This window comes from Kogia breviceps, chromosome 3 (genome assembly GCF_026419965.1).
Source record: "Kogia breviceps isolate mKogBre1 chromosome 3, mKogBre1 haplotype 1, whole genome shotgun sequence".
In the NCBI taxonomy this organism is placed as follows: Eukaryota; Metazoa; Chordata; class Mammalia; order Artiodactyla; family Physeteridae; genus Kogia; species Kogia breviceps.
The window spans coordinates 156,243-170,573 of record NC_081312.1 but is presented as its reverse complement, the minus strand read 5'-3'; the positions used below and the strand labels follow the sequence as shown (position 1 = coordinate 170,573).

The 14,331-nt window shown below is 46.5% G+C and overlaps 1 protein-coding gene and 2 gene segments (V, D, J or C); all 3 read right to left on the bottom strand.

Annotated features, from left to right (window-relative positions):
* The window catches only part of LOC131752097 (Ig mu chain C region membrane-bound form-like), a 202,494-nt gene that overhangs the window by 126,658 nt on the left and 61,505 nt on the right, over nt 1–14,331 (bottom strand).
* LOC131752098 (immunoglobulin gamma-1 heavy chain-like) overlaps nt 1–14,331 on the bottom strand; it is a 229,364-nt gene that overhangs the window by 194,975 nt on the left and 20,058 nt on the right. The window contains exons 1-2 of one of the 2 annotated variants that reach the window (XM_067030638.1): nt 11,717–11,828; nt 11,312–11,622 (exon numbers count right to left, since the gene is read on the bottom strand). The exons of the other annotated variant lie outside the window; for it this stretch is intronic. Coding sequence (XP_066886739.1) covers nt 11,312–11,622; nt 11,717–11,762 — 357 coding nt within the window. The 5' untranslated portion in view covers nt 11,763–11,828. Of the gene's footprint in view, nt 1–11,311; nt 11,623–11,716; nt 11,829–14,331 lie in introns of those variants that run through there. 2 annotated transcript variants of the gene reach the window in all.
* Nucleotides 2,036–2,541, bottom strand: LOC131753625 (immunoglobulin heavy variable 3-43D-like). The segment is given in 2 exon segments: nt 2,036–2,342; nt 2,437–2,541. Coding segments are annotated over 2 exon segments (353 nt in total).

The following is a 14,331-nucleotide window of genomic DNA, read 5'->3' as shown; positions in this document are numbered from 1 at the left end:
ATGCTCCTGGTGTTCAATTAGTGGAGATCCTAAGCAGAGTTTGGGCTGGCATAGTCATTAAAGAAGGAAGAAGACTTGTTCATAGAGACTTCCAGGCCTGAATTCGCCATCCCTGGTGATAAGAGTGTCCCTCTGTAATGGAAAGCAGGGTCCGGCTGCTTGGTGTTGAAAAGCCAATAAAGAGGCAGAGTTGGTGGAGAGGTAAGTTTGCTTTATTTTGGGTGCCTGCAACCAGGGGTGGGGTACAGACTTCGCTCCAAAGACCACCCCCCACTGAGAATCGGTGGGAAAGGGCTTTTATAGGCGGAAGGAGGGGCTACAGGCAGAGACAGCAGAGTCAACTCTGACAGTCATCTTGAAATTGGTCATGTGGTGGTCTGATCAGCCTCATCTTGACTGTTTTCAGTAGAGTTCATCTTCAGTTCCAGGGTCGGATTGTTCCCATTTCTTCGAGGCCAGTTCTTGGAATTGTGGCAGCTTATGTCATGGCTATAGCCTTGTCATCATGCACTTAACCTCTTCTTCTTGGTGGCAGTTTCAGTATCTACAAGACATCTCATGGGACATGGACAAGCATATTGTCTATAACCATTGAGGGGGAAGTAAAGGTCCTTGATTTGCTTAAGGACTAAAGTATTATTATTTCATTTTCTTGGACAGTTTTTGTTTCTTTCTAGATTTTCTCACTTCTCTGATTAAACTTACTCTTAGGCTAAATTCTTTGCACTGGAAAGAGGCAGGCAGAGGGTATGGGGTAAAGGACCATTTAACTTCCACCTCCAGGTACAGGGAGAGCACCTTTCACATGGGAGGTTTATTTCTTGCTTCAGGGTGACAAGGAGGAAAGTCAGAATGTCCCTCTGCACTGGCTCAGTCTTCAGTCACTTTGAGACATATTTTGGCGTGGGCTATCCTGGGCCCCAACACTCAGGGCCTCGTTTATTATTGTGTTTCTACATATGCAAACCAGGCATGTGATGTAGGTATCAGTTTACTTGAATCTTACAGATGTGAAGCTAAACTGCAGCCTGGAACTGGCAGGTGATGCTCTGGAGACCACACATCAGGACACAGTGCGACGTCCTGTCGAGGCCTGGGCTTCTCCACCGTGGACCTGGCTGCTTCTGCAAGTGTTCCTGGCCAGAGGTGGGCCTGCCTGCGAGGCTGCAGGACTCTTCGTGGAATGAGAACCCATGTGATTTTCCAGCATTTTAGCGTTCACTGAAGATGCTGTGGTGAAGAAAGGAGAATAGATTTGTTTTCAGCAGCTACTGAAAATTCATGTTATTATCCACCTGACTATAAACTTTCCCTACCAACTACTTATGTGTCTATTGATAATAGCTTTGATGATGAATATTTGACATAAGATAAACTGAGCAGTAGAACAGGATGCAGGTAGTATCTAAGCCTATAGGGATTCTATTGGGCCTGGAAGCAAGGAGCACATGTAGAAATACCGCCCCCCACCAAGTCCCCTCTAACTGGCATCGTTCCCGGCGACCTACTGAGGATCCGGGGCTGCTCAGCTCATTTATGCTTCTCATGAACGAGGTGAGCAGGCAGGTCAAGAGCCAGCATCCTGGCAGGGACAGCTGGTCTACCAGTAGGGCAGGGCTCAGACTGCACAAGGAGGAAGGAAGAATATGTTCAACTCTTTATACATCCACTGCAACAGTTTCGAGACGGGTCAATTTGGACAAGATTTAAACGAGGGATACCCTGAATATCTAACTTTGAGGCTGTGCCGTTCATATATGACAATTTCCCCCCCTATTTCGAAAAGTCTTTCTAATTCAGAGACTGAATATGTAAGTAAAGAACCATGGATGAGTAGAGAGAGGTTCCCCAGGGAAAACTGCTATATGAAGAGGAAACCGCAGACCCTTAGAGGAAAGCGCTACTAAGTACCATCTGCACCTGCTCCTGGGGCTGAAACACACAGTTGTATGTCCTGAGTGCCCCCTGCATCGCCCCTCCTGTCTCCCTGCAAGGAGGTTTGTGTCTGGGCTCACACTGACTTCCCCTCACTGTGTCACTCGCACAGTAATACACGGCCGTGTCCTCAGATCTCAGGCTGTTCATTTGCAGGTAGAGCGTGTTCTTGGAGTTGTCTCTGGAGATGGTGAATCGGCCCTTCACAGAGTCTGCATAGTATGTGTAACTACCATCACTACTAATAACTGAGATCCACTCCAGCCCCTTCCCTGGAGCCTGGCGGAACCAGTACATGGCATAATCATCAAAAGTAAATCCAGAGGCTGCACAGGAGAGTCGCAGAGACCCCCCTGGCTGCACCAAGCCGCCCCCAGACTCCACCAGCTGCACCTCACACTGGACACCTGCAAACACAGAGACATCCTGGTCAGGAGACTGTCACACATCCACTCATTCCATCACTCACATCCTCAGTATCTCTTGCTCTCCATGAATTACCTTGTAAAATCGCCACAAGGACCACCAAGCTGAGCCCAAACTCCATGGTGAGTGTTCTGTCCTGAACCCTGATTGGGAACACCTGGGAATCCCGGGCCGGAGCTCCTCTCCCAGAGCTGCAGGGTAAGGGCTGGGGCTGCTTTATATCAGCAGAGGAAGGACCCTATTTGCATGACCTTCTAGTATATAAGAGGATTTCTCATTGAATGTCCTCAGAAAGGGCAGGGTCTCAGAGCAGGTGTGAGACTCTCTGACTTTCAGAGAGTGATGTCAGGGAAGATGAGAACCCGGACTCTGAGTAGCACAGGTGCGGTGTTTTCCCCTTGAGCCTGGGCGTGATGTGCAGGTGGGAAGCATGTTTCCATAGAAAGATGGTCATGGCTGGTCCTTCTCTAGGGCTGTGGAGGAGGGTGCTGGCTGAGATCCAGGGTGGACACAGCTTTACGTCACCTCTGAAGAATGGGTGATGTTTCTTTTCCCATATGATACTTACATTTCCATATATGTCTATCTGCGTCTATATTATAGGTGTATTAGTTGGCTGAGTGGCCATTAAAGAATAACAGACTGGGTGGATTAAACAACAGATATGTATTCCTCTCAGGCCTGGAGGCTAGAAGTCTAAGGTCACGGTGTCAGCAGGTTTGGGTCTTCTCAGTCCTTTCTTCTTTGCTTGCAGATGGACCCCTTCTCACTGAATCCTCAGATGGTCTTTTCTCTGTAGTCTGTGTGCATCCTTGCTTTACTTGTATGTTCATTATGCCTCTTGTTAAGTGCGACACAGACCCTTGACCACCCCTTAGCCAACAGGCTCCTTGTAAAGGTGTTCTCAACTAGTCTTGACCAGTGGGATTCTGTGTTTATATTTGCGTGGCCAGGTTTTGTCAAGAGCCCCGCTAAGTGAGAATAATGACTATCTCCTAGCCTTGAACTCTGATCACCCTCAATATTTGATCAAAGCCATCAAACCTCCTATGACCGAACGGTATCTGATCACCCTGGTCTCCCTTTAGCAAGAATCCTTTTGAGTCTATGGCACCAGAATCCCCTTAGCCTGTAGTTCTTCTCTTAATAATTTCCTGTCCACTCCACCCCACCCTCTTCTTGGCCATAAGCTCCCACTTGCCATGCTGTATTTGGAATTTAGCCAAGTTTCCGAGGCTGCATCCCATATGCAGCAGCGAGTTTTGTCTTCAGGTTTTGGATGAGCTTTATATTGGAAACATGAGTATCCTTTTCACCACCATGGCCATATAACTCATGCCTGAATGAAGCTGATCTCTCAGGTATAGTTTTGCTAAGTCCACTCACAGCCCTTTATGTGTAGGGACACTAGACTGTTCTTCAGCCCTATGCCTGGAACTACTTTAAACAATCGCCAGGAATCCCAGAAATGTGAAAAGCATGGCACTAATGTGACCCCATAAAGTGCTCAATTACATGATGGGAGTCGAAAGAAGAAAAGAGAGCCTCACCTTGACTGACCTCAGCTGGGAATGTGTGTGTATATGTGTGTGTGTGTGTGTGTGTGTGTGTGTGCTTTTGTGTGTGTGTGTTTTTGTGTGCATGTGTGTTGGGTGATTTAAACCACCGGCCACATTGCTAATGTCCGTGAATGACCACGAAATGACAGTATTTCCTTTGGGGAGCTCATAAAAGCTAGAAGTAGGTGAAGTTGCGCAAATGGAATCTGTGAATAATGAGGTCATTGCACATGCAGTATTGGAGCGCTCTGGCATTAGAGTCTATAACACGACCTGCTGCAGAATTCAAACTGTTTGTGTAGGTTGCCTGAAAGCAGGAGGGTGTGTCTCTTCCTTCCACATGTACACAAGCAAAACAACAATTAATACTGTTTAAAAATCTCATGTGCACTCTCAGGACATTTACAAGTTTCACGAACTTTAGCCTCTAATTGAACATCGTGGTGAGCTGGAGGGTGCTTTGGCGCTCCTTTGAGATAAAAATCGAGAAATGAAAAATAACGTTAATTCTTGAGTATTATATGCGTGTCCATATGAATATATATATACACAAGTATAATAAAAAAATTAAGCAAATATGTACATGCACACAAAATTTTCTAGACACAACATAATCCACATCCATGAAAAATTAGGATACAGAAGAGGGTCCCTGGTGGAGCTCCTGGGCAGGAGGAGGAAAGCTCAGGTTCTAAGAAGAATTCACTCCCAGCCCCTACGTGCACCTGCCCCAGGACTCAGCCCTTTACCTGTTGGGTCCTGTGCGCCCCCTGCTGGTTAAAGGCCTCCGTGCCGGGAGGTTCGTGTCTGGGCTCGCACTGACTTCCCCTCACTGTGTGTCTCTCACACAGTAATACACGGCTGTGTCTTCAGTTGTCAGGCTGCTCAGTGATAAGTAGACTTGGCTCTTGGACGTGTCCCTGGTGATGCTGAGCCGGGACTTAAGACTTGGGTTATAATACGTGTTTCCTTTATAAATGATCTCACCAAGCCACTCCAACCCTTTTCCTGGAGGCTGTCGGACCCAGTTGACATTAAAGTTGGTTAATGAGTCTCCAGAGACGGTGCAGGTGAGGGAGAGGGTCTGGTAGGGCGTCACCAGGCTGGGTCCTGACTCCTGCAGCTGCACCTGGGACAGGACACCTGTGGACAGAGAGAACCACGGTGACTCGTGGGCTCAGATGCAGCTTCCCCACGTGTTCACGTCGGAATCCCTGAGACACTCACCTCTGGGCGCTGACACCACGAAGAGGAAGAACCACAGTGGATTCATCTTCCTGCAGATGAGATTCATGGAGCCCAGAAAATCTCTTCAAGCAGGAGGAGAAGCCCGAATTTAAGTGAACTGGTCCTTTGTTTTTACCTTGTGGTCTAAGGGGATATTTGCATATAGGAGGCACCTTCTTATAAAAAGCAGAAAGTAGTGAAGGGAGTTCCTGTCTCTGGGGCTCTCCCTGTGAGGAGGGTGCTGACTGTGCCCTCAGGGAACTCAGCCCCCACCTGGGGTCTCCGTCCCGATGCCTGGGGGACTCTTTGTCCAGGGATGAAGTGATGCTGAAGGGCTAGTCAGGAAATCAGCTGTGCTCAGGGATTAATGGCCGATTTGGAGAACAGGCTTTAATCCCATGGATGTATATATTTCACCTAAATACCCATCAAACATTCAGGGTCCTCCAAGATGTCAGACACAGACTCTTATCTTTTTTCCTTTCTGGATTAGCTCATGTTTATTTCCTGGATGTGAAAATATTGGAGACAAATCATACATGTAATAATGACATTGAATTCAGACAAAGTTAGATAAAATTTAATGTTTATCATAATTCATAACCGATTTAGTGTTTCCCTTAACTTGGGTGAACATTTCTTCACCTGAAACAGTTTAAATATTATCAAGAGTTGTTCTGGAGGTGGATTTGTTCATAACAACTAACAACAACATGAATTTTGTGGACAAGGTAGGCATTCTTGCTGAGATGGTCATGGTTCCCAGTATTGCTGACATGGCCAGGACCCTGCCCTGCCTTTTTCCTGTGCACAACGGAGTGTCTGCAGGAACACCGTGAGCTTCAGGGCTCCTTCTTGGGGGTGGACATTGAGAAATGCCCAGGGCTAGCAAGGTCTAAGAACACACAACTCCTGGAATCTCCTTGGCATTCCAATATGCTGGGCAGGTGACCTGGTCATTGTGTATAGACTCACTCATTCTAGAAGTGTTTATTTCTAACTCTGTCTGTCACAGCCAGTGACACTGGAGCTCAGGGAACACATTTCCCACCACACTGGGTGAGAGAACATGCATGAATCTTGGAAGTAAAGCTTCACAGTGATTGGCTTGCAGAGTATGAGGGTACCATGTCAGAGGAAAGCTCCCACTTCAGAAAGCAGGTTCCTTTGAAAACTCCACCTGAGAGCAGCTTTCCAAGTCCCTGGGTCACTGAGTCCTGGGACTATGCCTGAGGTCACATCAGTAAGTGGTGCTGGAGAGCAGAGCACAGCTCCATTCCATCTCCCTGTGGGCACTGAGGATATGGTTTCACCATCTGTATTTCAGTCTGCAAGGATGTAAATTGGAGATCATGACGGTAATGGTATGTCTGACATTTATAGTGAGTTTGCCAGGGGTGTGGAATGTTGACATCAGTGTCATCAGTGATGTGATCTCTCCTGGGAACCAGAAAGACCAGTGTGAGTCCCCATCGCAGACTGACACCCTGTACATGTAGCACTGGCTCCACTTCTGCCCTGAGATGTCACACCTGTGGGTCTGGGGCAGGTCAGCTCTCCCTCAGCCCAGTGATCTCACCTGTACACTGACTGAGTCCAGCCTGCTGTCTATGAGAAGACATTTACTCCATGCTATTTGATGAACAGAGTACTATACTTCTTCTAGCTTTTCCAATAATATTTGCAGAGTAAGTTAAATAGTAAAGAATCTGTCTGCTTGAATGTAGATGATAGGAGAGTCAACCAAAGTAATATGAGGAAGAATCACAGGACAAGTCTGGACCCTGTTGTCAGGACCTGAAAATTGAGCTGATACGTTGTAGGATAAGGGAGTGGAAGGGATGGAATCTAAAATCTAGAACCAGGTGGGCCCAATATTCACCAGGTGGAAGCAGGGCCTGCATTTGAACAGATGCCTCAACATCTGACCAGCCTTTCATGACTTGGTAGATTAGAGGAGATCCATCCAATTTGTGTTAACATAGAAGGATATATAACAGGTGTCTTGTGGTTGGGGATGTGTTGTTAGGGTCTATCCCCCCCTAGGAAAAATGTGTTAGATCACCAGAACTAAAAAAAGTTAATTTTCCTTATGGAGATAAATGGAGACCATTACGTCTGGAGACCAGATCACATTATAATGCTGGAGGGAATATCCATTAGAGATGACCTATGGGTGATGGTGAAAAGAAGTGGTGACATTTAAGTCTCATTGCTTTGCAGGTTATCAGTGATGGTCACAGAAGAGGGCCTGACATTTATGATAGGAGAGAGAAAGACTGATGGTGGCGGAATTCATGGTGACGACGTGGACGGACCCTTCTGATGGCCTCTGTGTTTCCCCGCATAAAATCTTGAGAGTATAAGCTCAGAATGAGGGGTGGACTTCAGGAACATTGAGGCCAGATAGTTTAGGTCATTTAGTATCTTTGTTGGAATCATTGAGCAAAGAGGAAGCAGGAACTATACTTGGAAATCAGCGGTGTCCTCGGGTGATATTAAATTAGTTGTCTTAGATGTTACTGAATGTAGAGAGATTCACTGCCCTCACATTTCATCTTCTAGGTGCACTTGGAATCCAGTATCAGATGTGAAGGATGTAGATGAAACATTTATTATGAAACAACGAGGTATCTAAATTTTAAGAAGTATAAGTCAAAGTAATGGAAATGTGTTACTGAAATTTTAATTGTCAAACTGTTCTCTGGGGCAACGTAAATTAAAATTAATAATAATATTTCTAAAGTTTTGTTTTCAACCATTGCTAAATCCATTGAGTTATTCAAGTATCAATGATTCATAAACTCAGATCCATCATGGGTAAAATTTATGGTTAGGAGACGGTCATTCTAACTGATGAAATCTCACTCTCTCATCAAGGATCTGTGTCTCTGTGGACATGCAGCCCAGTTTTCACCAGCAAGACAGGAAGGAGGGTATGTTGGTACATTTGTATTTTTACAGAAGAGCATCTCTGAAGCAGTCCCGCCTCTGTTTACCCATTCCATCCTTGTAGTATCTGAGAGAGACCTTTGACTGTACTGTGACATGTTCCCACATAAAGTTCCCGTGGCTTAGGCAGTGAAAGTTTAACTTCACTTTTCATTGTAATAGAAACACAACAACTAATAATTGAGAAGCATAAAAAATACATTTGAAATTTACCCAAAGGCAAGCTAGAGAATGGCACAAAATATTTGCAAAAGACATATCTAGTATATTTGATTGTTATCTAATATGTACCAAGAAGTCTTAAACTGAACAATAAGAAAGAATCAAAACTATTAAAATATCTGCCAAAATCCTTAACAGACATATGACGAAAAAAACAAAGAGTTTACAAATGAGAGTATGGGAGAACATATGTCACAGGGAAATGCCAATCAGAACAAGAGCAGGTCCCTGAAACCTCACCAGCGTGGGGGCAATGAGGACTCTGAGGACCTTAAACACGGGGAGGCTCGGAGCAGCAGGGGGTCCATACACCGCGGGTGCGGATGCGGACCCGGCTGCTCCGGGGAGACCTTCTGGGGGCTGCTTGTGAAATAAACGAACTCTTCTCTGTGTTTTAGCAGTAGAGCTCCTTCGTATGTATCGGAAAGAGACTAAGACTTTAGTCCAGAGAAAACCCTGCACACGATGCTTACTTAGCTTGATGCATATTTGCCAAAGGGTGGAAAGGACCAAGATGTCCTGTCGTAGGGAAGGAGTAACACACAGTGTCCATCCACACAATGGACACTGAAACGTCACGCCGATTTGAAGAAGTATCGAAGGGTGAGCTGGAAATGCAAAGTAGAGATGCCAGAAGAACACAGCTGGCAAGGTGATGTCACGAGTGTGGAAGTGGCCCGTGGGGACTGAGGTTCCTAAGACGTCGTACAGAGTGAGGCTGAGGAGAAGACGACTTGGATGTGTCAGGGGGGAAATCTCCTCCTCTGCCACTCTTGAGCTCCTGAGGCTGGACTGATGATAAAACTAACAGAGACGGAGTAACAGGAGAAAAGAGAAACATTTTAACCATCGGCCTGGACGTGCCGTGGAAATGCACCCAGTAGTGACCAAAGCAGGCAGGTTTTATACTGTTAGATGAAGATCCAATATTTGTGAGGAATTGGTAGAAGAAGGAGATGTATGCTCCTGGTGTTCAACTAGTGGAGACCCTAAGCAGAGTTTGGGCTGGCATAGTCATTAAAGAAGGAAGAAGACTTGTTCATAGAGACTTCCAGGCCTGAATTTCCCATCCCTGGTGATAAGAGTGTCCCTCTGTAATGGAAAGCAGGGTCCGGCTGCTTGGTGTTGAAAAGCCAATAAAGAGGCAGAGTTGGTTGAGGGGTAAGTTTGCTTTATTTTGGCGGCCTGCAACCGGGGATGGGGGACAGACTTCTCTCCAAAGACCACCCCCCACTGAGAATCGGTGGGAAAGGGCTTTTATAGGCGGAAGGAGGGGCTACAGGCAGAGAGAGCAGAGTCAACTCTGACAGTCATCTTGAAATTGGTCATGTGGTGGTCTGATCAGCCTCATCTTGACTGTTTTCAGTAGAGTTCATCTTCAGTTCCAGGGTCGGATTGTTCCCATTTCTTCGAGGCCAGTTCTTGGAATTGTGGCAGCTTATGTCATGGCTGTAGCGTTGTCATCATGCACTTAACCTCTTCTTCTTGGTGGCAGTTTCAGTATCTATAAGACACCTAACGGGACATGGACAAGCATATTATCTATAACCATTGAGGGGGAACTTAAGGTCCTTGATTTGCTTAAGGACTAAAGTATTATTATTTCATTTTCTTGGACAGTTTTTGTTTCTTTCTAGATTTTCTCACTTCTCTGATTAAACTTACTCTTAGGCTAAATTCTTTGCACTGGAAAGAGGCAGGCAGAGGGTATGGAGTAAAGGACCATTTCACTTCCACCTCCAGGTACAGGGAGAGCACCTTTCACATGGGAGGTTTATTTCTTGCTTCAGGGTGACAAGGAGGAAAGTCAGAATGTCCCTCTGCACTGGCTCAGTCTTCAGTCACTTTGAGACATATTTTGGCGTGCGCTATCCTGGGCCCCAAACACCGAGGGCCTCTTTTATTATTTTTTGTCTTTACATATGCACACCAAGCATGTGATGTAGGTATCGGTTTACTTGAATCTTACAGATGTGAAGCTAAACCGCAGCCTGGAAGTGGCAGGTGATGCGCTGGAGACCACACATCAGGACACACTGCGACATCCTGTCCAGGCCTGGGTTTCTCTACCCTGTACCAGGCCGCCCATGCAAAGGTTCCTGGCCAGAGGTGGGCCTGCCTGCGAGGCTGCAGGACTCTTCATGGAATGAGAACCTGTGTGATTTTCCAGCATTTTAGTGTTCACCAAAGATGCTGTGGTGAAGAAAGGAGAATAGATTTGTTTTCAGCAGCTACTGAAAATTCATGTTATTATCCACCTGACTATAAACTTTCCCTACCAACTACTTATGTGTCTATTGATAATAGCTTGATGATGAATATTTGACATAAGATAAACTGAGCAGTAGAACAGGATGCAGGTAGTATCTAAGCCTATAGGGATTCTATTGGGCCTGGAAGCAAGGAGCACATGTAGAAAACCACCCCCCCAAGTCCCCTCTAAATGGCATCGTTCCCAGCGACCCACTGAGGATCCTGGGCTGCTCAGCTCATTTATGCTTCTCATGCACGAGGTGAGCAGGCAGGTCAAGAGCCAGCATCCTGGCAGGGACAGCTGGTCTACCAGTAGGGCAGGGCTCAGATTGCACAAGGAGGAAGGAAGAATACGTTCAACTCTTTATACATCCACTGCAACAGTTTCGAGACGGGTCAATTTAGACAAGATTTAGACGAGGGATACCCTGAATATCTGACTTTGAGGCTGTGCCGTTCATATATGACAATTTCCCCCCCTATTTCGAAAAGTCTTTCTAATTCAGAGACTGAATATGTAAGTAAAGAACCATGGATGAGTAGAGAGAGGTTCCCCAGGGAAAACTGCTATATGAAGAGGAAACCGCAGACCCTTAGAGGAAAGCGCTACTAAGTACCATCTGCACCTGCTCCTGGGGCTGAAACACACAGTTGTATGTCCTGAGTGCCCCCTGCATCGCCCCTCCTGTCTCCCTGCAAGGAGGTTTGTGTCTGGGCTCACACTGACTTCCCCTCACTGTGTCACTCGCACAGTAATACACGGCCGTGTCCTCAGATCTCAGGCTGTTCATTTGCAGGTAGAGCGTGTTCTTGGAGTTGTCTCTGGAGATGGTGAATCGGCCCTTCACAGAGTCTGCATAGTATGTGTTACCACCATTCCAATTAATAGATGAGACCCACTCCAGCCCCTTCCCTGGAGCCTGGCGGAACCAGTACATGGCATAATCATCAAAAGTAAATCCAGAGGCTGCACAGGAGAGTCGCAGAGACCCCCCTGGCTGCACCAAGCCGCCCCCAGACTCCACCAGCTGCACCTCACACTGGACACCTGCAAACACAGAGACATCCTGGTCAGGAGACTGTCACACATCCACTGATTCCATCACTCACATCCTCAGTATCTCTTGCTCTCCATGAATTACCTTGTAAAATCGCCACAAGGACCACCAAGCTGAGCCCAAACTCCATGGTGAGTGTTCTGTCCTGAACCCTGATTGGGAACACCTGGGAATCCCGGGCCGGAGCTCCTCTCCCAGAGCTGCAGGGTAAGGGCTGGGGCTGCTTTATATCAGCAGAGGAAGGACCCTATTTGCATGACCTTCTAGTATATAAGAGGATTTCTCATTGAATGTCCTCAGAAAGGGCAGGGTCTCAGAGCAGGTGTGAGACTCTCTGACTTTCAGAGAGTGATGTCAGGGAAGATGAGAACCCGGACTCTGAGTAGCACAGGTGCGGTGTTTTCCCCTTGAGCCTGGGCGTGATGTGCAGGTGGGAAGCATGTTTCCATAGAAAGATGGTCATGGCTGGTCCTTCTCTAGGGCTGTGGAGGAGGGTGCTGGCTGAGATCCAGGGTGGACACAGCTTTACGTCACCTCTGAAGAATGGGTGATGTTTCTTTTCCCATATGATACTTACATTTCCATATATGTCTATCTGCGTCTATATTATAGGTGTATTAGTTGGCTGAGTGGCCATTAAAGAATAACAGACTGGGTGGATTAAACAACAGATATGTATTCCTCTCAGGCCTGGAGGCTAGAAGTCTAAGGTCACGGTGTCAGCAGGTTTGGGTCTTCTCAGTCCTTTCTTCTTTGCTTGCAGATGGACCTCTTCTCACTGAATCCTCAGATGGTCTTTTCTCTGTAGTCTGTGTGCATCCTTGCTTTACTTGTATGTTCATTATGCCTCTTGTTAAGTGCGACACAGACCCTTGACCACCCCTTAGCCAACAGGCTCCTTGTAAAGGTGTTCTCAACTAGTCTTGACCAGTGGGATTCTGTGTTTATATTTGCGTGGCCAGGTTTTGTCAAGAGCCCCGCTAAGTGAGAATAATGACTATCTCCTAGCCTTGAACTCTGATCACCCTCAGTATTTGATCGAAGCCATCAAACCTCCTATGACCGAACGGTATCTGATCACCCTGGTCTCCCTTTAGCAAGAATCCTTTTGAGTCTATGGCACCAGAATCCCCTTAGCCTGTAGTTCTTCTCTTAATAATTTCCTGTCCACTCCACCCCACCCTCTTCTTGGCCATAAGCTCCCACTTGCCATGCTGTATTTGGAATTTAGCCAAGTTTCTGAGGCTGCATCCCATATGCAGCAGCGAGTTTTGTCTTCAGGTTTTGGATGAGCTTTATATTGGAAACATGAGTATCCTTTTCACCACCATGGCCATATAACTCATGCCTGAATGAAGCTGATCTCTCAGGTATAGTTTTGCTAAGTCCACTCACAGCCCTTTATGTGTAGGGACACTAGACTGTTCTTCAGCCCTATGCCTGGAACTACTTTAAACAATCGCCAGGAATCCCAGAAACGTGAAAAGCATGGCACTAATGTGACCCCAGAAGGTGCTTAATTACATGACGGGAGTTGAAACAAGAAAAGAGAGCCTCACCTTGACTAACCTCAGCTGGGAATGTGTGTGCGTGTGTGCATGTGTGTTGGGTGATTCAAACAACAGGCCACATTGCTAATGTCCATGAATGACCACGAAATAACAGTATTGACTTTGGGGTGCTCATAAAAGCTAGAAGCAAGTGAATTTGCCAATATGGAATCTGTGAATAATGAGGGTCATGGCACGTGCAGTATTGGAGCGCTCTGGCATTAGAGTCTATAACACTGCCTGCTGCAGAATTCAAACTGTGCAGCTTGCCTGAAAGCAGGAGGGTGCGTCTCTTCCTTCCACATGTAGGAAAGCAAAACAACAATTAATACTGTTTAAAAATCTCACATGCATTCTCTGGATATTTAGAAGTTTCACGAAGTTTAGATGTTTCAGCTCAAATTGAACATCATGGTGAGCCCCAGGGTTGTTTTGAGCTCCTTTGTGAAAAGGAAAAATAAAGAAATGAAAAACAGCTTTAATTCTTGAGTACTATATGTCTGTGTGCATATGAATATATATATACACAACTATAATAAAAATAAAAATAAAGCAAATATGTACACGCATACAAAATTTTCTAGACACAAAATTATCCACAGCAATGAAACATTAGGATACAGAACAGGGTCCCTGGTGGAGCTCCTGGGCAGGAGGAGGAAAGCACAGGTTCTAACAAGAATTCACTCCCAGCCCCTATGTGCACCTGCCCCAGGACGCAGCCCTTTACCTGTTGGGTCCTGTGCGCCCCCTGCTGGTTAAAGGCCTCCGTGCAGGGAGGTTCGTGTCTGCGCTCGCACTGACTTCTCCTCAATGTGTCTCTCGCCCAGTAATACATGGCTGTGTCTTCAGTTGTCAGGCTGCTCAGTGATAAGTAGACTTGGCTCTTGGACGTGTCCCTGGTGATGCTGAGCCGGGACTTAAGAGTTGGGTTATAATATGTGCTTCCACTATAATATAACCCATCACACCAACCCACTCCAGCCCCTTACCTGGAGGCTGTCAGACACAGGCTACATCATAGCTGGTTAATGAGTCTCCAGAGACAGTGCAGGTGAGGGAGAGGGTCTGGGAGGGCGTCACCAGGCTGGGTCCCGACTCCTGCAGCTGCACCTGGGACAGGACACCTGTGGACAGAGAGAACCACGG